Here is a 21,736-nt window from a genome sequence, read left to right on the forward strand (position 1 = left end):
TGGAGGAGAACACCAAGCATTCCTTGAGCACTCTTGATCACTCACACTCCATTCTTACGCACTTGTTCGACATTCTAGTGATTTGAGCTCCGTTCTAGTGTGCTAGTCTTTTGAGCTTAAGTCTGGGCCTTGTGTGTGCGTATTTGCTGTGATTTTTGTGTCTTGTGTCAGTTGCTAATCCCTCCCTTACTCTGTGCTTCTTTGTGAACATATTTGTAAGGGCAAGAGACTCCAAGTTGTGGAGATTCCTTGCGAACGGGATATAGAAAAGAAAAGCAAACACCGTGGTATTCAAGTGGGTCTTTGGACCGCTTGAGAGGGGTTGATTGCAACCCTCGTCCGTTGGGACGCCACAACGTGGAAGTAGGCAAGTGTTGTACTTGGCCGAACCACGGGATAAACCACTGTGTCTACCTGTGTTGATTCTCTTGTGGTTATTGTGTTTCGCTAAGACTCTTCTCTAGCCACTTGGCAATACTGTGCTAACGCTTAACCAAGTTTTTGTGGCATTAAGTTCAAGTTTTACAGGATCACCTATTCACCCCCCCTCTAGGTGCTCTCAGTCCCCACTCGAGGGGCGAGGACAAGCTATCAAAGCCAAAGAGCCGGAGGCCCGGAGCGCGGATGGTGGCGGTGATCCCGTTGGTGATGAGGACTTCTTCAGCCGCCACCACCTCAGCGCCGGCGACGGAAGCCATCTGCCCACCGGCAGATCCCCACTCGGATCCTCCCGGACGAGCAAAGCACTGACCTCCGCACAGAGGCGCCGTACCGGGGCAAAGGCAGGACAGCCCCAGAACACGAACGCCGCCCTAGCAGCGCGCGATGTCTTGGGCGGTCCTCCGATGCGCGCGGCGCGACAACCGCTCTCGCGGCGGGAGGGGGCACAGGGAGCCGAGCCAGAGCCAGCTGAGCCAGCGAGCCCAACGCGCTGAAGCTGACGACGCTCGCCACCAATCAGCCCCGCGTTGTCGAAGTCCGACCCTCCCGCTAGGCTGGTGAGCGCCCTCTCCCTTGAATACTGAGGGAGAAGGTGACCCACAAACCCGCGCGGGAGGTAGAGCTCCGGCTCAGCCCGGCCTCCGCCCCAGCCAGGATGATGAAGATCCTTGAAGCTGAGGACGGGACCAAGATCGCAGCCCGGCTCGCTTCTCCCCACCATCGAACTGGTGGTCACCGTCTTGGGTGACCACCGGCGAGGGGATGCAGTCGGGCTGCCTGATGAAAATCCTTGAAGCCGAGCGATGGCTGAAAGGTACCAACTTCCTTGAAGTTGTGTTCCTCCAATGATAAGGCGGAAGAACTGCGAGTGTTCCCCATCCGGGGGCTCGGAAGGTGGAAAGACGCGATGCATAAGGGGAGCGCGAAGAAATGGTTGCCTTTCGAGGGGGTCACCCTCCTTTTAAAGGCAATTCTCCCCACTTGCGTCCTCAGCCGTCGCGGGCTGAGTCTTCTCCAACACGCTCCAAGGACCTCCCCCTACGACACGGGGGCTGGGTCCCACGCGTCGCGCAAGCCGGCCCAAGACAGAAGGAGCCAAAACCGCCGCACGCGGTGCGCGTAACTGCCCGGCGGTTACAAGCATTCCTCCACTTTCGCCCAGACCAGCGAGCGAAAGGGCGGACCGCCATGCAGGCGACATGCAACCGCACCAAGGGGGCGCACCCTTTCGACTTCGACGCGTCCAGCATGGAGGCCCAGGCCCACACGTCATGTAACCGGCGCGCCGGTTACTACGTGCAAGAAACTGCACCGCCACTACTCGTGCCACTACCGTGCCTCCTCGACTGCGGAACCAGTACCGCGACTCGAGGCAACCCAGCGCATGACCCAACGGTGCCAACCGAGCACATCAGCCACGGGTCAGTCAGCCGTGGGAGAAGGCGCGACGGCGGATACGGCCAGAAATGGGCCAGCAGTAATGGCGGTGGCAGGCGGGCGGAAGCAGCAGTCAAGTCGTCAGCAAGCTCACGTCCCCTCCTGGGACAGCGAGAGAACCCTCTCCCACGGCGTGAAGACGACGCACTCGTGTTCCGTCCCTCGAACGGCTCGCGCACGCGCAACGGCCGCCCCGTGAACCACTCGTCCCGTCGCATTAACTCTGCGGCAGGACGAGCGGCACCTTTGGCGGGCGAAGCAGGCGACGCTTCACCTCCGCCATAATGACCGCGTCAAAAAAGGTACGCCACGTCATTCGATTTCGTATCCCTTTCCACTTCCTCTTTCTCTCTCTCTTGCCACAGGGATCGGGAAAGGGGATACCCCGAAAGGGATCCTTCTCTGCGAAGGAAGCGGGCCCCGAGCCCCCCTACTGATCAGAGATTCAAAGGCTGGCCCCTCGGAAGGGTTCAACAGCCGCCTCAGAGCACTCGGGCTCCGCGCCCACTATTGGTCAGAGGTTCGAAGGCCGGCCCCTCGAAAGGGTTCAACGGCCGCCTCAGGCCACTCGGGCTTCGCGCCCACTACTGATCAGGGGTTCGTAGGCTGGCCCCCGAAGGGTTCGACAGCCGCCTCAGACGCAGAGCGAGGGATGACCCTGGGTACGTTCGATACATAACCAAGGCTCGGGCTACGCTCCCGAAGTACCCTAGGACATTTCCGAGACCTACGGAAAAGATCTTGTAACGGAATCCCACCAGAGGGAGGCATCGAGCCCTCGGACCCCGTCAAAAGGGGACCGGGTCTGGCAAATCACCCGCAGGTACTTTTGGAGCGCGCCTCCGGGCCACTAGCCGACCCCTAACGAATGGGGCACGGGCGTCCACTCGGATTACCCGTTAGCAGCTCGCTGGAGACACCATGCCCGGCGCCCTCCAAGGGCAACATGGCGCTTCCCCCCCCTCCTCCTTGCGGAAAGGCGACGCAGTGGCGTATGAAAAAAGCCGAGTCTGTCCTTGACCGTCCTCTCGCCCTGTGCGGAGGCTCGGGGGCTGCTCTCGCAAACCCGGCTCCGGCCAAACCGTTGACAGCGTCAACATACCAGCCCGAGAACTTGGGACTCGATTGTGCACCCGGGCTACGGCCAGTTCGCATGAGGGAACAACCAGACTAGCTGAAGCATCACGAAACACATTAAGACCTCGAAGGAGTCAAACCACTCCTCCGAGGCCTCGGGGGCTACACCCGGCGGGTGCGCTCGCGCGCACCCACCGGAACAAAACGCAACCGGGAAAGGCCGGTCCCCTTGCAAAAAAGTGCGACAAAAGCCTCCAAGCGAGTATTAACACTCCCTTCGAGGCTCGGGGGCTACTGTCGGGGACCATAATTAGGGGTACCCCCAAGACTCCTAATCTCAGCTGGTAAGCCCCCATCAGCACAAACCTGCAAAGGCCTGATGGGTCCGATTAAGTCAAGGCTCGGTCCACTCAAGGGACACGATCTTGCCTCGCCCGAGCCCAGCCTCGGGCAAGGGCAGCCGACCCCGGAGGATTTACGTCTCGCCCGAGGGCCCCCTCAGGCAACGGACACACCTTCGGCTCGCCCGAGGCCCAGTCTTCGCCAAGAAGCAACCTTGGCCAGATCGCCACGCCGACCGACCGTATCGCAGGAGCATTTAATGCAAGGATGGCCTGACACCTTATCCTGACGCGCGCTCATCAGTCGACAGAGCCGAAGTGACCGCAGTCACTTCGCCGCTCCACTGACCGACCTGACAAGAAGACAGCGCCGCCTGCATCGCTCCGACTGCTGTGCCGCTCGACAGAGTGAGGCTGACAGCAGCCAAGTCTGGCCTCGGGCGCCATAGGAAGCTCCGCCTCGCCCGACCCCAGGGCTCGGACTCGGGCTCGGCCCCGGAAGACGACGAACTCTGCCTCGCCCGACCCCAGGGCTCGGACTCGGGCTCGGCCCCGGAAGACGACGAACTCCGCCTCGCCCGACCCCAGGGCTCGGACTCGGCCTCGGCCCCAGACGACGGTCTCCGCCTTGCCCGACCTGGGGCTCGGACTCGACCTCGACCTCGGAAGACAGACTCGACCCCGACCTCGGAGGAGCCTCCGCCTCGCCCGACCCGGGGCTCGGACTGACCACGTCACAGGAGGGGCCATCATTACCCTACCCCTAGCTAGCTCAGGCTACTGGGAACAAAACCGGCGTCCCATCTGGCTCGCCCCGGTAAACAAATAATGATGGCGCCCCGCATGCTTCATGACGACGGCGGCTCTCAGCCCCTTACGGAAGCAAGGAGACGTCAGCAAGGACTCGACAGCCCCGACAGCTGTCCTTCCGCAAGGCTCCAATGCTCCTCCGACGGCCACGACATCACATGAACAGGATGCCAAAACCTCTCTAGCTGCCACGACGGCATGTACTTAGGGCGCTAGCTCCTCTCTGCTAGACACGTTAGCACATTGCTACACTCCCCATTGTACACCTGGACCCTCTTCTTACGCCTATAAAAGGAAGGTCCAGGGCTCTCTTACGAGAAGGTTGGCCGCGCGGAAGAGGACGGGACGGCACGTGCACGCCTCTCGCTCCCTCCACGTGGACGCTTGTAACCCCCTACTGCAAGCGCACCCGACCTAGGCGCGGGACAACACGAAGGTCGCGGGTTTCCCCTTTTTACGCCTGTCTCCCTCTAGCTTCCCCCCTTCATGCTCCGTCTCGTGCCGACCCATCTGGGCTGGGGCACGCGGCGACAGTTTACTCGTCGGACCAGGGACCCCCCGGGGTCGAAACGCCGACAAGAATGATATTGCTAAATTTACAGTATGCACTATAGAGGATCCCAGAACATTGTTGTATCTGAGGCCTCCAGAAAATGTCTGCTCAATTAATGAACTGGCAGATCTCTGGGAAACAGAAGAGCAGCTTCTTGAAGGAATCGATGGTAAATTGAAACTACTAAAAGTTAGGTGGTAATTATATTTGTTTTGCTTTTGTTAAAGCCCTATCGTCGAGTGTGTTTTCTTGAAATTTAATCAATTCATTTTCAATTTAAGCTTTAAGCTACTGTCGACAGATATAATGTAGTTCAAGTTTGATGAAGTTACCGATGCAGTTTTCTGATCTGTCCATTTTAGTTTTTTATGCGTTCACCTAAATAACTGTAAGTATATTTGATCATGGAGTAGAAGCTTGCTGCTATGTCTATGGAAAACAGAGCTGGAAAAAGCAGTGAAAAAACTATTAAAGCTCTCTTTCCTAGTTGCAAATTGCAAATCAATTTCTGAAAGACTTATGTTTCTTGCATAAATCATCTACTCTCATTCTTTCTTTCTCCTCATTGCAGATGCTCCATTTCCCTTGAAGATGGATTTAATTTTTATATAGTCAATATTTGTTAAGAGTGATCATACGTATTTTGAATTCGACTTGTCAATGGAAGGAACTCAACCGTAAATTACACAACAGTGAACGAGTAGTATTTGACATCAGATGTGAACCAGAAGAGGAGAGAATCAACTCACCAGGAGGCCAAGCCACCGCTCCCAGTCGACAGGCACCATTACCTCGAGGTCCATGACCTCATCCTCCGCGGCCCCATCGCCAAGAAGATCCATCGCCACGATATCCTACCTTCTCTTCTTCCCCACCTCAAGCTGCCTCCGATGTCATCCACACCCAGTGGTGGAGCGGCGGGGAGGAGCCACCGGAGAAATATGGGGATGTGGTCGCCGAGTAGTCGCGCACAATGGTGGTCGCCGAGAAGGAGGCGAAGAGGTCGGCGAGGCGGTCGTAGAGGAAGTACGGATCGAGGTTGATGGGATGGGGTCGGGTGGCGGCAGGCCCAATGCTCACTCATCTCCCGAGAGGCAGGGGTTTCCGGCGGGCGTCGTAGCGACGTGGCGATGGGTAGAGAGGGGTCGTCTGGGGATGCGGTGAGCGCAAGCGGAGGAGGAACCGAGGCACCACTCTGCAACTGGAGGAGATGACGAGACGGAAGGAGAGTGTGGGTACAGGGGGCGGGGGCGGAGCCAACAGAAGTCTGCTGCAACGTACGTTGACGGGGGCATGGCGGGCTGGTTAGCGGGGGCTGGGGAGTGGGCGCGGAGCGTGGGGATGACAATGAGGCGAAGGTCACAACAGGCGTGGAGCAGGGCGCTGAGGACGAGGGGCCGCGATGGAGGTCGCGACGGGGGCAGGGGCGGGCAACGCGACGATGGAGGCTCGGATGGAAGGCCGACGACGGGCGCGAGGTTGGGCAAGACGGGCGACAGAGATATCGCGTGGGCGAGGGGCAAAGGCGGGGCTTAGCAAATGGGGAAGACGACATCGATGGAAAGGAGCGCGGCGTGCGGGCGGGATGCGGAACCGGCAGAAATGTAGTCTTCTTTAGCTTTACCATTCCAGATATCAGAAGTTAGAGAAACTGATGAACAGATTTAAATGACTCAATAAGCATAAGCACACATTCATTGTAAAGCCTAATTAGATCTCTAGTTGTGGTTTGCCTAGAAGACTTCACAAATTTAGGATTATGTGCTTTAATAATGTACTCTTGAAAATGATCAGATTCACCAAACCATAAAGGCAAATCCTCTCTAGCTATCAAACGACATAATTCAGTTCTAGCAACAGCAGGAGAGTACTCCCATCGAACTAGAGAACCATCAGGATTGTACTTAAGAAGAGACTGAACAATGCCACTACGTTGTTGTTCCTTTTTAGCAGTGCAATTATGCCGAAGCAAATGGCTAGCCCCACAACTAGATTTAGCATTGAAGGTCTGCTTACAATATTTGCAAAGGGCACCATACCTTACCCTCTTACCATTGACGAGATTAGTCACCTCTTCAAGTCATTCCAGACTTTGGATCTCTTCCTTGATGCATTAGCACCGGTGCTACCATCAGTATCACGACGACTTACTAGCGACTTGTTGTGGCCCACATCGGCGACTTACCGGCGAGGCGGCGGCGGCAGGGCGGATCGACGGGAGAGACTGGGAGAGCAGAGGCCGGAGCCTAGAGGGGATTTTAGATCTGGAGAGCACGGGAGCACGAGCAGCAAAGGCGAAGGGAACGAGGAACGGTAGCGGGGGACTAGGAGTGGGGATCGAGAAAGTGGGGAGCGGAAGGTTGCCATAGGGGGCTGGACCTTTTGGCCTCTTAGGCCGTGGCCGTGCCGGCCGTTGGAACGTGCCGGGCATGCCAAACCCGGCGTGCCATGATGGCGGTGCAAACACGGTCTGATTGTCGAGTCGATCCGATCCGAGCACGGTCGAATACAAATTAGATTAGATTAATATCAGATCAAAATCATGTTAGGATCTAACAGTAACCGTACCGTTTGGCCATCTATAGTCATCACACACGTAGACGCCCACCACACACGCACTCGACAACCACTATGGACCTTGCAAACGGACATTGGACGAGTACACGTGACTGGTACACAGACAGCCCTACAACATGCGATCGCGAGTTTGGTATAGACCCGGCGCGATGGTCCTAACCGAGTTGCTTGGAAAATCGATCCAGTACGTAGTCCATCTACGGCAATCGTGGTGCGATGCGACGCCCATCATGCATGGTCACGTGCATGCACGTAAGATGCGCTGCCAGCAGCATAGGACGACACGTACAGCGCCGCTCATCGACGTGGCCGGCGACTTCTTCGGCTTCGCACACGTGCCTCGAGCTTCGCCTCTCCAGCCACGTGCAGTCTCTGCGTGTCCACCTCCACCCGTGCATTCGGCATCCATCTGTCATCTAGTATTATATACAGTACATTCATTCGCTTCGCCACGTACGTTCAGCATCGTCGTCTTTCGAAAAATGTGGTTCGGTGGCGGACCCATCGACGCGGCGGGCGCGCTGCGCGGCTTCGTGCGGGAAGCAGGCGGGTGCGCGGTGGTGGACGGGGGTCTCGGCACGGAGCTGGAGGCGCACGGCGCGGACCTGCACGACGCGCTCTGGAGCGCCAAGTGCCTCGCCTCCGCCCCGCATCTCATCCGCAAGGTCAAGCACCAGCCCACCACCGCGCGCGAGTCGGCTAAAACTACTACGCGATGGTTGCTATCACAACTCACAAGCGATTTTGTCCCTGGAAAAAAAAGCACAGGTCCATCTGGACTACCTCGAAGCAGGCGCGGACGTCATAATCTCTGCGTCCTACCAGGTGCGCGCGTGGACCGTGGACGACATGCATTGCATGCCCTTTCCGGCATCGTACTTGTCTCTCTCTTTGCGCACGCGCGCGGGTTTGACTTGACCTGTGGACCGTATCACAACGTCACGGCGATGGGCCGTCGCTGGCGCATGCACGCAGGCCACGATCGAGGGGTTCCAGTCGAGGGGCTTCTCGCGGGACGAGAGCGAGGAGCTGCTGCGGCGTAGCGTGCACGTCGCGCAGGAGGCGCGCAGGGTCTTCGCGGCGGAGGGCGACAGGTCATCGCGCCGCGGACGCCCGCCGGCGCTGGTGGCGGCCTCGGTCGGGAGCTACGGGGCGTACCGGGCAGACGGCTCCGAGTACAGGCACGTACGCATCGCATGCATGAACGTCTCGAGTCGACAGTTGCTTACTGGGAGTAGTTGTTGCTGTTGTGTTTACGCAGCGGGGATTATGGAAAATCGATGACGAAAGAAGATCTGAAGAACTTCCACAGGAGGCGGCTGCAGGTGCTGGCAGGCGCGGGGCCCGACCTCATCGCCTTCGAGACGATCCCAAACAAACTCGAAGCGCAGGTAAATTATATTATACGCGTAGCAAATGTGTTTCATTTGCAAATACGTTGCCGTGCTATATGGCTACCGGTACGTGAGCCTGCTGCAGGTCTACGCTGAGCTCCTCGAGGAGAACGGCATACGGATCCCAGCCTGGTTCTCCTTCACTTCCAAGGACGGGGTGAACGCGGCGAGCGGAGACCCGATCAACGAGTGCGCGGCCGTCGCTGATTCCTGCCCGAGGGTGGCCGCGGTCGGAGTGAACTGCACTGCTCCCAGGTTCATCCACGGGCTTATCCTCTCCATAAAGAAGGTGCGTCACTCTCGCTCTCTACTACGGGGGGAGACCAACACAAGCATTATTTGGAACTCCTGGCAACTGAATTTGTTTCCAGGTGACGAGCAAGCCGATCGTCGTGTATCCGAACAGCGGGGAGTCGTACGTCGCGGAGACGAACGAATGGGTGGTGCGCTAGCCTTCGTCACCAACTAACTGGTCGTTTCGTATCTGTGCTTGTTTTTGCGTTAACAGTGACAACAACGAACTTGCTTTGGGTCGGTCCTTCCACGCGTTGCAGGACTCGGACGGCGCCACGGGGACGGACGACTTCGTGTCGCGCGTCGGCGAGTGGAGGCGGGCGGGGGCCGCGCTCATCGGAGGGTGCTGCAGGACGAGCCCGGCCACGGTGCGAGCCATCGCGCGGGCGGTGCGCGAGGCGGAATACGACGATATCCCTGCCGTGGCCGTGCTCTAAGCTTTTGCTAGTTCTTCCATTCCCGGCGGAGAAACTGAAGACGGTCATCTTCGGCAATAAAGAACACACGCTCGAGTGCCACATTGTGCGCAGTTGTCTTTGATGTGGAGAAACTGGAGACGGCGATTCGTCGTCATGCTCACGTTCCTTCGGCAATAAAATGCACGTGCACGAGTGCCACATTGTTCGTAGTTTTGAACGTTCATGTGCACGAGTACAATCAGTTTACACTGATGGTACTGTTTCCTCGATCTGGATCTGCTCGGCTGCCTATTTTTTTCTACGTTGGCTGTAGCACAGCTGTCCTTGCAGCAGCACAAACAGCGCTGCATCACCGGCAGTCAATTTCCAACTTCCGCCGAGCACAAAGTGCACACCTAAACAAGCACCCTGGCAAGAAAGTTCCATGGCGCATCCTTTGCCAACCCAACGACACCACCACTGGAAGACTAATGTTTGGAGTAACCATCTACATAAGCATATTCGCTTTGTAATATATACCTTATCCGTTTTTTCAGAGGACAAACGTACTGTTCATATAGGTTAAATTTGCAGGCATGGGGAGCTACGCTAAGCCTGATCCAAAACATAGCGCAGGCTGATCTTCAGGGAATGCTCTGATGGTGATCAGACCGCAGCATTAAACGCTCTCAATTTAGCATCACAGCGACGATCCACCAAAAACAAGTCAACCACCCATGCCTCCAAACATTCCGCTCATCTCCTTCGATCCCATCTGTTTCATCAGAGACTGCAGACCGCCCATGCCACCAATCTGTTTAAGCATCTGCGGAGGAAGGGCCTTGCTCATCTGCTGAACATTCATGTTGCGGGTCAGTGCACTCATGTCCCCTTTCTTTTGGAGCTTGAGACCCTTCATCTTGCCCCAGATTTTAGCAAGTCGCTTGTACTCTTCCAGCATGTCCATGACATCCCTGACAGGCCGCCCAGACCCCCGTGCAATCCGAATGATCCGTGATTCAGTCATCAACTTAGGATTTGTGCTGTCAAGCTCTGAGACAAAAACTCAGGCATGAAGATTACAGTAATTTATATAAAGAAACGTTCTTGCACCACAAATTACCTGCATCAGTCATGGAATCCATCATTGTCATGTAGCGCTTAATCTTAGCCTGGCTTTCCTTCTCATGTCCTTTTGGCATTAGTTCAGCGCTAAACCCTGGCAACATAGAGAAGACCTGCAAATAAACGAAAATCATTTTTTTATTTGAGAGAGAAGTCCTGATCTATGATGTTAATGAATGATTCTGCTATCACTATGTTGGTTTTGACAAGATGTTCAAAGAAATTTCAAGGACCGAAGTAGTTAACCTGGCCAATAGGACCCATTTTAAGAAGGTTCTGGAACTGCTCATACATAAGCCTGAGACTAAAGCTTCCTTCAGACAGTTTCTGCAGAAGGTCAGGCTGTTGATCTGTAGGTATCACTTCATGAATCTTGTCCATAAAGCCTGACCAATCTCCCATACCTGTGAATCAAACAAAGAAAGGTTAGTGGAATGTCACACACATAAACATGTCAAAGCATGCCTTATATTTCCACTGACCTAACAGGCGACTAACAAATGGCTTCACATCAAAAACTTCAAAATCATCAATGTGCTCTCCAGTTCCAATGAATATAACAGGACTTTTTGTTGCTGCGACCCTGGAAAGAAACAAGGATACAAGATATGTTAAGCTGCTCATAGGGGTTCTGAAGCATTATGAGGTGTACAAGTAGTTGTTCAGTGAAAGGTATCCTAAACACACATGCATATGAAGGAACAAAACTTGTTACACCGACAGCAAGAACTAAAGACATGACAAACAAAGATAGTGCTGTACTGCTGTGCACACAGAAATCCATGACGAAGTACATTTATCCTGAATTGTGAATGCAGAAGCTGTTTTAAGAGTAACACCACACTATCCCATTATCCAATCTAGCCCCAATACTTCCTCAAAATTCGATGAACAGACCTTCATAGTTGAGTACTCATTACATCATTTCCTAGAACAAAATAATGTGGAATTATCTTCTGGAGAATGTATCCGTGTTGGAATGTGAACCCCAAACCCTAACGGGGGTTGGGCGATATATTAATAGGCTGAGTAAACTGGGCCAGGCCCATTACAGAGGGGTGAGATGGACATTACACGGGGAAGACCCCAAACCCTAGACGGGTTAGTCTAACACCCCCCCGCAGTCACAACTCTATCCTGTACAGATGTTGAGACTGGATCGAAAGTCTAAAAATACACTCGATGGTAACCCCTTGGTGAAGATGTCGGCGAACTGCAGCGTGGTGGGGACGCTGAGAACACGAACGTCACCGGCAGCGACACGCTCGCGAACGAAGTGCAGGTCAATCTCCACGTGCTTCGTGCGCTGATGTTGCACGGGGTTGGTGGAGAGGTAGACCGCGCTGACGTTGTCGCAGTAGACGAGGGTGGCGCGCTGGAGGGGACTGTGGAGCTCGTAGAGGAGCTGGCGCAGCCAGGAGGCCTCTGCCACACCGTTGGCCACGGCACGGTACTCGGCCTCAGCGCTGGAGCGAGAGACGACGGGCTGTCGCTTGGCGGCCCAAGAGATGAGGTTGGCGCCCAGGAACACGGCGTAACCGGAGGTGGACCGGCGCGTATCGGGACAGCCAGCCCAGTCAGCGTCGGTGTAGACCACGAGCTCCGACGTCGGGGATGGACGGAGAAGGAGGCCGTAGTCGAGGGAGCCGCGGAGGTAGCGCAGAATCCGCTTGAGCGCGGTGAGATGGGGCTCCCGCGGAGTGTGCATATGCAGGCACACCTGCTGGACGGCGTATGCGATGTCGGGCCTGGAGAAGGTGAGGTACTGGAGCGCGCCGGTCAGGCTCCGGTAGGACGTCGCGTCGGCGACCGGAGGCCCGTCGTCCTCAGATAGTTTCGCCTGAGTGTCGACAGGCGTGGAGCAGGGCTTGCAGTCAGACATGCCAGCCCGCTCCAGGATGTCGATGGCGTACTGGCGCTGGTGAAGGAAGAGACCCTGAGGCCGGCGCTCGGCGGTGATGCCGAGGAAGTGGTGTAGGGGCCCCAGGTCCTTCATCGCGAACTCCCGCTGGAGGGCGACGATCGTGCGGTGTAGGAGGTCGGCGGTGGATGCCGTGAGCACAATGTCGTCGACGTAGAGCAGGAGGTAGACGGTGTCGTCGCCGCGCCGGTAGATGAACAGGGACGTGTCCGACTTGGCCTCGACGAAGCCGATGGAGGCCAGGTAGGAGGCGAAGCGACTGTACCAGGCCCGTGGTGCCTGCTTGAGGCCGTACAGGGACCGATTCAGCCGGCAGACCAGATCCGGACGGTCAGCGTCGACGAAGCCGGTGGGCTGGCTACAGTAGACAGTCTCCGTCAGAGTGCCATGGAGGAAGGCATTCTTGACGTCGAGCTGATGGATCGCCCAGTCGCGGGAGAGGGCGAGGGAGAGGACGGCGCGAACAGTGGCGAACTTGACGACGGGGCTGAAGGTCTCGTCGTAGTCCACTCCGGGGCGCTGGGTGAAGCCCCGAAGGACCCAACGGGCCTTGTAGCGGTCGAGGGAGCCGTCCGAGGTCAGCTTGTGGTGAAAGAGCCACTTGCCGGTGACCACGTTGGTGCCTGGTGGACGTGGCACCAGGTCCCAGGTGTGGTTGGCCAAGAGGGCCGCGTACTCCTCCTCCATAGCACGACGCCAATGTGGGTCGGCGAGGGCAGTGCGAACGGAGGAGGGCACCGGGGAAGCGTCGGGTGGAGTGCTGGACGTAGCAGCAGCCAGGATCAGCCGGTCGACGGGGCGAAGAACGCCAGCGGCGCGCCGAGTCACCATTGGGTGGACGTGCCCGGGGTCGCGGTGGATGGCGACTGGGTGGTATACGGACGACTCGGAGCGAACCGCCGGAACGTCGAGAGCGGCGGTAGTGGCCGGCTCGCGGCGGTGATAGACGACGGCAGGGTCGGCGAAGCGGGCCGCGCTCGTCGACGGGCCTGAGTCGGGGGGCGCCGAGGTAGTGGCGTGGCCGCGGCGGTGGTAGACGAGCGTGGGGTTGGCGAAGCGAGCCGGGGTCGACGGGGCCGCGCGTGGCGTAGGAAGGATCGGCGGGGCCGCGCGTGGCGCAGGCGTGGTCGACGGGGCCGCGCGTGGCGCAGGCAGGATCGAGGGGGCCGCGCATGACGCAGGCATGATCGTCGTGGCCGCGCGAGGCGCAGGCGGGGTCGACGGCGCCGCACGTGGCGCTGGGATGGGCGCGAGCGGTGGCGTCGTGGCTGCACGAGGAGCAGGTAACGGCGCAAGGCGTGGCGCCGGGGGTGGGGGGGAACCGGATCGGACTCGAGGAGTGAGTCGAGATCGGTGGGTGTGGTGGAGCCTGCAAGGGGAAACACATCTTCGTCGAAGACGACGTGACGAGAGATGATGATGCGGTGGGAGGTGAGGTCCAGACACCGATACCCCTTGTGGTCAGGGGAGTAGCCGAGGAAGAGGCAGCGAGTGGAGCGAGGAGAGAGCTTGTTAGGGGCGGTAGCGGAAGTGTTAGGGTAGCAGGCACAGCCAAACACGCGCAGGTGGTCGTAGGAAGGGGCTGTGCCGTACAGGGCGAAGTGAGGTGTAGGGTGGCTCACCGCCTTCGAGGGAAGACGGTTGAGGAGATGCGTGGCGGTATGAAGGGCCTCTGCCCAGTAGGTTGCAGGGAGAGACGCCTGAAAGAGAAGACAGCAGATCATGTTGGTGGTGGTGCGGATCATGCGCTCGGCCCGGCCGTTCTGAGCAGAGGTGTAGGGGCACGAGAGACGCAGCTGGACACCGTGAGTGAGGAAGAATGAACGGGAGGCGTTGTTGTCGAACTCGCGGCCATTGTCGCACTGCAGGGCACGAACCGGGCGCCGGAACTGGGTGGATACCCAGGCGAAGAAGTGAGTGAGGGTGGTGAACGTGTCGGACTTCAGCCGAAGGGGGAAAGTCCAAAGGAAATGAGAGTAGTCGTCTAGAATGACCAGGTAGTATTTGTAGCCGGAGAGGCTAAGGACAGGAGACGTCTAGAGATCACAGTGGACAAGATCAAAGGCCTGAACAGCCCTGGACGTGGAGGTGGAAAAAGGAAAACGGGAGTGACGGCCAAGCTGACAAGCATGACAGAGGTGCGTAGAAGAGCCCCGAGTATAGGATATGTCAGAGTGGCCGGCAAGCTGGGACATGACGTCAGGTCCAGGGTGCCCAAGGCGACGGTGCCAAATGGCGGAGGAGGTGGTGGTAGTAGCAAGAGCATATGATGTGGTGGTAGTAGTAAGGGCAGGAGATGAGGCTACTCCGGTGTGGGGAGTGGTGGGCAAGTGAAGGGAATAGAGGGGGCCGGAGCTGTCACAGCGAGCGAGCACAGCATGTGTGGGAAGGTGGCGTATGGTGAGACCCCAGGGGTCGAACTCCATAGAGCACTGGTTGTCACTAGTGAAGCGACGAACCGAGAGGAGGGGATGAGTCAGTCCAGGAGCAACAAGGACATCGTTAAGGCAGAATGGTCCTGGAAGAACCGATGCACCTACTGAGGTGACCGGGAGGGTGGAACCGTTCCCAACGACTATGGAGGAAGGATGTGAGGGGTGTGGTGGATGGGAGTGGAGTAACGAACTAGTTGTGGGGGTAGTGTGGAAGGAGGCCCCGGAGTCAACCACCCAATCGGTGGTGGGAGGGGGAGGTGTTGGTGGCGAAGGTACGGTGTGAGCGGAGAGGGCTAAAGAAGGTGCCCCGATAGAGGCGCTAGGTGGGGAGGGAGATGACACGGGCTCAACCGCTAGGGAGGCGATCGCAGCACATGGGAAGACAAGCGGTCCAGGCACGTGGCGGCCCGCCTGAGGGTGGATCTCAATGCAGTCCCGGAGAATAGGGTTCCAGACTGGATCGAGGGACACGAACATGCCCCGGATGAGCTGGCCGTTGTGGAGGAGGGCACGCACAGTCACAGGAGCGACGGGCGAGGTAAAGCTCATGTACAGCGGGGGTGACGTCATGGAATCGGTGTGGGGAAAACACTGGAAGGGGAAGCGCAGCGGCGCGAGAAGTGAGGAGGGCCGTCCAGAAGGGCGCACGCTGCCAGAAGGATCGAGTCGGGCGGCTTGGCTAGGAGTTGGGGCCGACAGCGACTGACGGCAAGTGAAGAGGAGGCTGCAGCGGGGAGTGCTCGTGGCAGAGAGAAGGGCGGCTGGGGACCAGCGGATGACGGGAGCGAGGGGAGGAGGCCGGCTGGACGCCGGCCGACGGAGAAGGGGAAGAAGCGAGCCGGGGCGGATCCGGCGGCGCTGGCGCGGAAGGACACAAGCCGCGCGCGGCACCGGCGGCTGGAGGAGACGACGCAGGTGCGCGGTCCGGTGGGAGCAGAGGGAGAAGGCGCGGAGTCGCGTCTGGGCGCGGGCCAGAGGCGGCCGGGCGCGCGGGATCGGCGAAGTCGGCCTTGGGCGGCTTCCTGGCGCGGCGGTTGCAGGACCGACGGTCCGGCCGGAGCGCGGACGGCGCGCGGCCCTGGCTGGGCGGCTTCCTGGCGCGCGGCCCAGGCTGGGCGGCTTCCTGACGCGGCGGCTGGGGGGGCGTTGGGTCCGGCCGGCGCGCGGCCCTGACGGCTGGAGGCGCGGACGGCGGCGCGCCTGGGGGAGCACGGCGCGCGGCGGCGCGGCAGGCAGGGGATGCCAGGCCTGCTGGCAGCGCGGGCGTTTGAGGGAGATGGGCCGGCGGGATGGGGGCTGGCGGCTGGCTGGGGGCCGGCGGCTGGCTGGCTGGGGGCCGGCGGCTGTAGGGGTGGCGGCTGCAGGGGAGGAGAGCTCCCAGCGGCTGCAGCGGTTGCAGGAAAAAAAAACCCTAAACCTAGGCTGATACCATGTTGGAATGTGAACCCCAAACCCTAACGGGGGTTGGGCGATATATTAATAGGCTGAGTAAACTGGGCCAGGCCCATTACAGAGGGGTGAGATGGACATTACACGAGGAAGACCCCAAACCCTAGACGGGTTAGTCTAACAATCCGGACTATAGCGAGGCCAAGAAATATTCCAATGGAGAGCATCTACTTCAGGTTCTTTGGAAACAATTTTTATAAGTTATGAAACAGGAAACTAAACCAAGGCCATATCACAACAAAAGGCAGAGAATACTAACGCGCTAAGGGCGCCGCCACCTTTTGCGTGACCATCCATTTTTGTAATAATCACAGCACCAACAGAAACACTTTGTTTAAATGCCTGTGCTTGATCAAATGCAGCCTGACCTATACTACTGTCCATCACAAAAATCACCAAGTCTGGTTTCTGCATGAAAAATACAAGAATAGTGGTAAAATTTCATTAGATCTCTTCAAAATATTGCTGAAAGCCAGAATTTATTTGCGAATTTCAAGTGCACATACTGTTGCTTCCGAAACTTGCCGCATTTCTTCAAAGAGTGCTGCTTCTTGTTTGTGCCTTCCACTTGTATCCACAATGATGAGATCACAGTTTTCTTTCTTGAACCTCTCCACACCCTCAACAGCAATTTTCACTGGATCAGATTCCATGTAACTGCAAAGTGACTGTTAGATACAGAAATAAGAACATGAATAATAAACTAACGCTGAGAGTTATATCACCTTCCGTAAAAGGGAATCTTGGCCTTCGTTGCATTTTGCTTTAACTGATCAAAAGCACCAGCTCTAAATGTATCGGCACAAACCAGCGCTGGTTTGAATCCTTTCTTCTGATGATAATAAGCATATTTTGAACAAGTGGTAGTTTTACCCGAACCTGCACAGAAATGATGTTACCCTGTGAGAAGAAGGACAAATCCACAAGGGATATGCCAGCGCCCGGGGAAGACCATACCCGCAGCTACTGCCAAGACACGCTCAAAGGACCAGCGCCGGGAAACTAGTTTCAAGGCCCACCATGGCAGGACCATTCCTCTTGGGGTCCCAAATCTTAGGAATCTCCCCTAGTCCCTGGCCAAGGGAGGCCCCACCCTGGCTCTAGGTAACATACAGCGGCACCCACATAGGCTGGCATTGGCTTGGACCCCTGGTGCATGATACACATTATAAGGCCCAAGGCCCCAAGTGCCCATGGGACTCTGAAAGTAAACTATTATTATAAGTCACTAGGCCCCTTTACCCTGGGGCGCCCATGAGACTATATCGTCAGGATGACATGTCCCATGACACTTGTAAGTACAAGCCCTCGCGCCCCAGGACACCCGTTAGTATAAGCCCCTAGTGCCCCTCACGCCCCGAACACATGTTAGTATAAGCCACCGAGGCCTCTTGCGCCCTAGGGCACCTGTTAGTATAAGTCCCCACGACCCCTCGCGCCCCAGAGAACAAGTTAGTATAGGCCCTCAGGGCTCCTCATAACACGAGGTACCTGTTGTATAAACTCCTAAGGCCCCTCGCACCCTAGGGCACCTGTGAGTATAAACCCTCGGTGCCCCAAGCGCCTAGGACACCTGATGGTATGGGTCCCTAGAACCCCTCGTGACACGTAGTAATTATGAGTGCTCGACGCAGACCCCCCCCCCCCCCCCGAGCCCTTGCAACACTTAGTCGCTCGAGGCACTTCATAGGCCCTGGCCCCCTAAATATCTCGACCTCGTACTCTGACGACTGGGACACGTGCCCTCTAGGCTCAGGGTTCCCGGAGAAGTTGAGGACTCAAGTTGGCTAAGTTTGATCCTATCCCTTGACGAAAGAATGTGTCAGGCCACCAAAAACAATATGGCCTCGAGAGATTGACCCCACATATAAAGGCATTACTTGTGTGATGAGCGACACTACGAGCCTAACTTAGTGTACTGGCACATGACTTAGGTTGCAGGGCACTTGAGACCACTACGCAGTATGCGCACCAGCCATGTAGTCATGTGTGTGCACGCTGTACGCGAAGTGTACTAAAAATACAATAAAGTATAGAGGGTTACTCTAGCCACCAATTACATTATGACAGGTGCCCTAGACCCTGGCGTTCTTAGACGTCAGGGTATCATACTTGCCCCTCTAGCAAGTTAGGTAGTCACCTCGAGAAGGGAAGGTTACGACCAAGCTCATATATCGCATTAAATGTCAAACATGACATTACGGTAATGTCTTTGTCTTCACCTTGACACATTTAAGGTTGTATCTAGTTAAGCAATCATAGCTGGCTCTAGGAAATGGAGAATCACTATAGCCATGGCTAGGCAATACAGAGGCATGATAATGTAATAAAAGGTACACGGGACTGTAATGAACACAATTAAGGCACTTGTCCTTACTCCGTGTAGAGCCTCGTAAAGTCACTTCAACAGGTATGATTCCATCGGTGCGCGTCCGGTCTACGCCACGCGACTATAAGGTAGAGGACATGCCATTATGCAGGATAGAGAAAGGCCAGGGGCAGTTGGCCTGATGACAGGTAGGGCCCGCGAGTAGAACATACATGTAAGCTCACCTCTCCCTTGGACTATAAAAGGGAGAGGTAGAGAAGCATTGGCGTCCCCATTTGGCTCCACACTTGTTCCATTTTAGACTCCAGTATTCACCAAACACTAGCCAAATGTGATCAATTCATTCTGGCCAAGGCAGCTAGAGTTAGAGTGGGTCTAGCTCCCACAACACTCTTGTCCTGTGGGTGCTCTTGGAGTCCTCTGGTGCTGGAGTTTGTAACCTAATGTGTCATCAGCATACATCTATACTGTTGAATATATGCCTAAGAGGCAATCACGATCCATGAGAACGCTAATAGGCCTTTAGGATAAAAGTATACTAGCAAGGGTCTATATATACAAAGGGGTTGTCGTGCTTGACAGCTTGAGATGATCATCTTCGCCATTGTCGCCTCTCTAACGAGGGCTCAAGACAATGTCGTCGTTTCTCTCGCTGCATGTGTGGTGCTATCACATCGACGTCGCAGCATTTCATACCCGCACGTGTGGATACCATGGAGACACTTTTGTTGCAGTGTTGATCAGCAACAAACTTAAAGAGGACGAGTGAGTGTGTTGCTCCTGCTACTGGCACGCGAGGACGTTGACTTATTTCACTACATCAACACGCTCTTCTTCCGCTGCACTGTGCGTCTAGTGGTAATGATACATGATCCTATACTCGCATGTTATCTTGGTTGAACGTGGTAGACATGCTAGTGCGTAATGTACACTTTTTCCAACATATGCATGATCAACAAGAGGACATAGGTTATTATGCACATTGTGGCCCGAACCTCTATAAAAATTCGTGTGCTAGGCTTTTGATGGCATGACCTTGCATACATACTTTATAGTACCAGAACTCCCCCGCTCCCCTAGCTATTGTTTCTCAGGTACTCTTGGTACCCTGGCGTCTTTGGTACGGGATGATAAAAACAGGAATTGTCGCATCATGGTTAAATTTAGTATCTGGCCAATTTTTGTGTATGCCATAGATATTGGATAGGTCTAATACATCAGCTATGCTCCCAGCACCACTTGTTGTGCAATGAAGCTTAGCCAAAATGAAGATATATGATGCTTTATCGTTATGTCTCACACATCATAAATTCACAGCATATAACTTTCTGTTTTTTCAAATTTCAAATAGCCCATATGTCCAACTAAACCTTGGACTTTAAGAGAAGGAAATGGCTTAATATTTACAATAGATATGCACATAACTTAGTATAATTAATCAACTAGCTACCTATATTCTAGAAAGCAAGAAAACGTTCAAAGAGAATTATAACTTAGAGAGAAAAAACTTGTTGGGCAAAAAATGACCTAATAAAGAATAATAGAATCAATAATTAAATAACAATGTGCACAATTTTTTAAGGCTGTTGGCCCTGTCGAGAGTAGCCATCAGACATTTACGACCTTGGTATCGTATAAACCCCATATGAGCATGAGCAAAACTAGGGAATTAACAATTTAATTTTACCCTATCTTGTCATTCTTGGTCACTGGAGTTGGTGGTGTCACCGTAATCGCCTAATCAGTGTGTCCCATGGGGCATCTCCAAGCATCAGAGCTTTGTTACTTGCTAGTAAGAAGCTTCATCTATGGATGCTGGCTGGCTTCAAGGAATTTCTTACCACACAGCCCTTGTGGCTTGTGCCAACTATAGGTTGAGATTTGGTCATGGTTCTGTGGCTTGTGCCAACTATAGGTTGAGATTTGAGCATGGTCTGTGGTGAAGCTCTTGTACAAAGGCACGAATGTCAATAAATTCCTGATCTGGGTGTGTGTGGTTTATGTGTTTGTAAGGTCCCTTCCTCCTTTTCTTCTTACAATATAGTTATACGAAGCTCTCTTGTGTGTTCAAGAAAATAAATACTAATATATGTAAGAGCTTAAGTGATTGAAGTTTATGAGTTGGATTACTGGTGGTAACAAATCTCACTCTGGACATCATTATAAGCAGTAAAATGAATAAAACGGTTTCATTTAAATTAATATCAAGGGCAGGGCAGTGGCCCGTTTATTGTAAAAAAAAAGAACAGACAAAGTCCAAAACAATCTAATTAGGCTAGATCGTAATAAATCAAATTCTAATAATTGATGGTCTTTTTGAACAAATAAAACCATCTGCCAAACGTCACTCGAGCAAATGTGCAGCTACAATAGCATGAGACATATGTAGCGACAGGAAGACTGACCTTGCAGACCAACAAACATGACTACGCTTGGCTTGCCCTTTTTGGGAGTGAAAGAAGGCTTCCCGGGATCTAACATGTTGCAGAGTTCCGTGAAGACAGCCTACAGCAATAACAATAGAGATCAATTAAGGCAATCAACGAGATGCACAGTTTAAACCCAAATTACGCATAGATCCCTCGAAGGTCTTGACCGATTGGGCAGATAAGGCGACGAACCAGTACGCCCTTACCTGCTGCATGATACGGCGCTTGTTGGTGCCTGCGGCAAGCGCCTCGAGGTTGACGATGCGCTTGATGTTGGCCTGCATGTCGCGGACCATCTTGAACTGGACATCGGCCTGTAGGAGAGCGCGCGAGATCTCGTTGAGGCAGTCGTTGAGCACCTTCTCATCGATCACCGTGGCGTTGCTCATCTGCGCCAGGGCGCGGGAGATGCTCCCGCCCAGCTGCGCGAGCACCATCTTGCCTGGCCCGAGGTGCTCCCCTTCCGCTTCCCCTGCCGGTGGTGGTGGCTTCCGCGAGTATGGAAAGAGAGGATTAGGGCTCCGAATGGGAAACGCTTGAATCGCGTGAGAAGGGGTGGGAAGGAGGAGGTTGCGGACTTGCGGAGTTGCGGTGACGTTGAGGTGAGAACTGAGAAAGAAAGAGGCAACCGGAGAGGCCTCCCATTCTGGTTAGCTGAAATAATCGGGTCGCGTAATTTGGATAAATAAAAAACCGGGTATTAAAAATTCCTAACCTAATTCTGTT

The 21,736-nt window shown here is 55.2% G+C and overlaps 2 protein-coding genes across 2 annotated transcripts; one reads left to right on the forward strand and one right to left on the reverse strand.

The window, feature by feature from the left end:
- Nucleotides 1–7,647: 7,647 nt before the first annotated feature.
- On the forward strand, nt 7,648–9,552 carry LOC541876 (homocysteine S-methyltransferase 4). The gene is given in 7 exon segments (NM_001111544.2): nt 7,648–7,901; nt 8,005–8,061; nt 8,212–8,417; nt 8,498–8,627; nt 8,716–8,919; nt 9,002–9,073; nt 9,185–9,552. Coding segments are annotated over 7 exon segments (1,029 nt in total). The 5' UTR covers nt 7,648–7,718; the 3' UTR covers nt 9,362–9,552.
- Nucleotides 9,553–9,782: 230 nt separating this feature from the next.
- LOC100502496 (Signal recognition particle 54 kDa protein 3) lies at nt 9,783–21,504 on the reverse strand. The gene is made up of 9 exons (NM_001196974.1): nt 21,217–21,504; nt 20,987–21,086; nt 16,978–17,131; nt 16,759–16,909; nt 16,512–16,660; nt 10,930–11,030; nt 10,694–10,851; nt 10,446–10,560; nt 9,783–10,375 (listed from the first exon to the last, which is right to left on the reverse strand). The coding sequence occupies exons 1-9, from the start codon at nt 21,445–21,447 to the stop codon at nt 10,050–10,052; spliced, it is 1,485 nt and encodes a 494-aa protein (NP_001183903.1). The 5' UTR covers nt 21,448–21,504; the 3' UTR covers nt 9,783–10,049.
- Nucleotides 21,505–21,736: the final 232 nt, after the last annotated feature.

Source organism: Zea mays, chromosome 3 (genome assembly GCF_902167145.1).
Source record: "Zea mays cultivar B73 chromosome 3, Zm-B73-REFERENCE-NAM-5.0, whole genome shotgun sequence".
NCBI classification, from domain to species: domain Eukaryota; kingdom Viridiplantae; phylum Streptophyta; class Magnoliopsida; order Poales; family Poaceae; genus Zea; species Zea mays.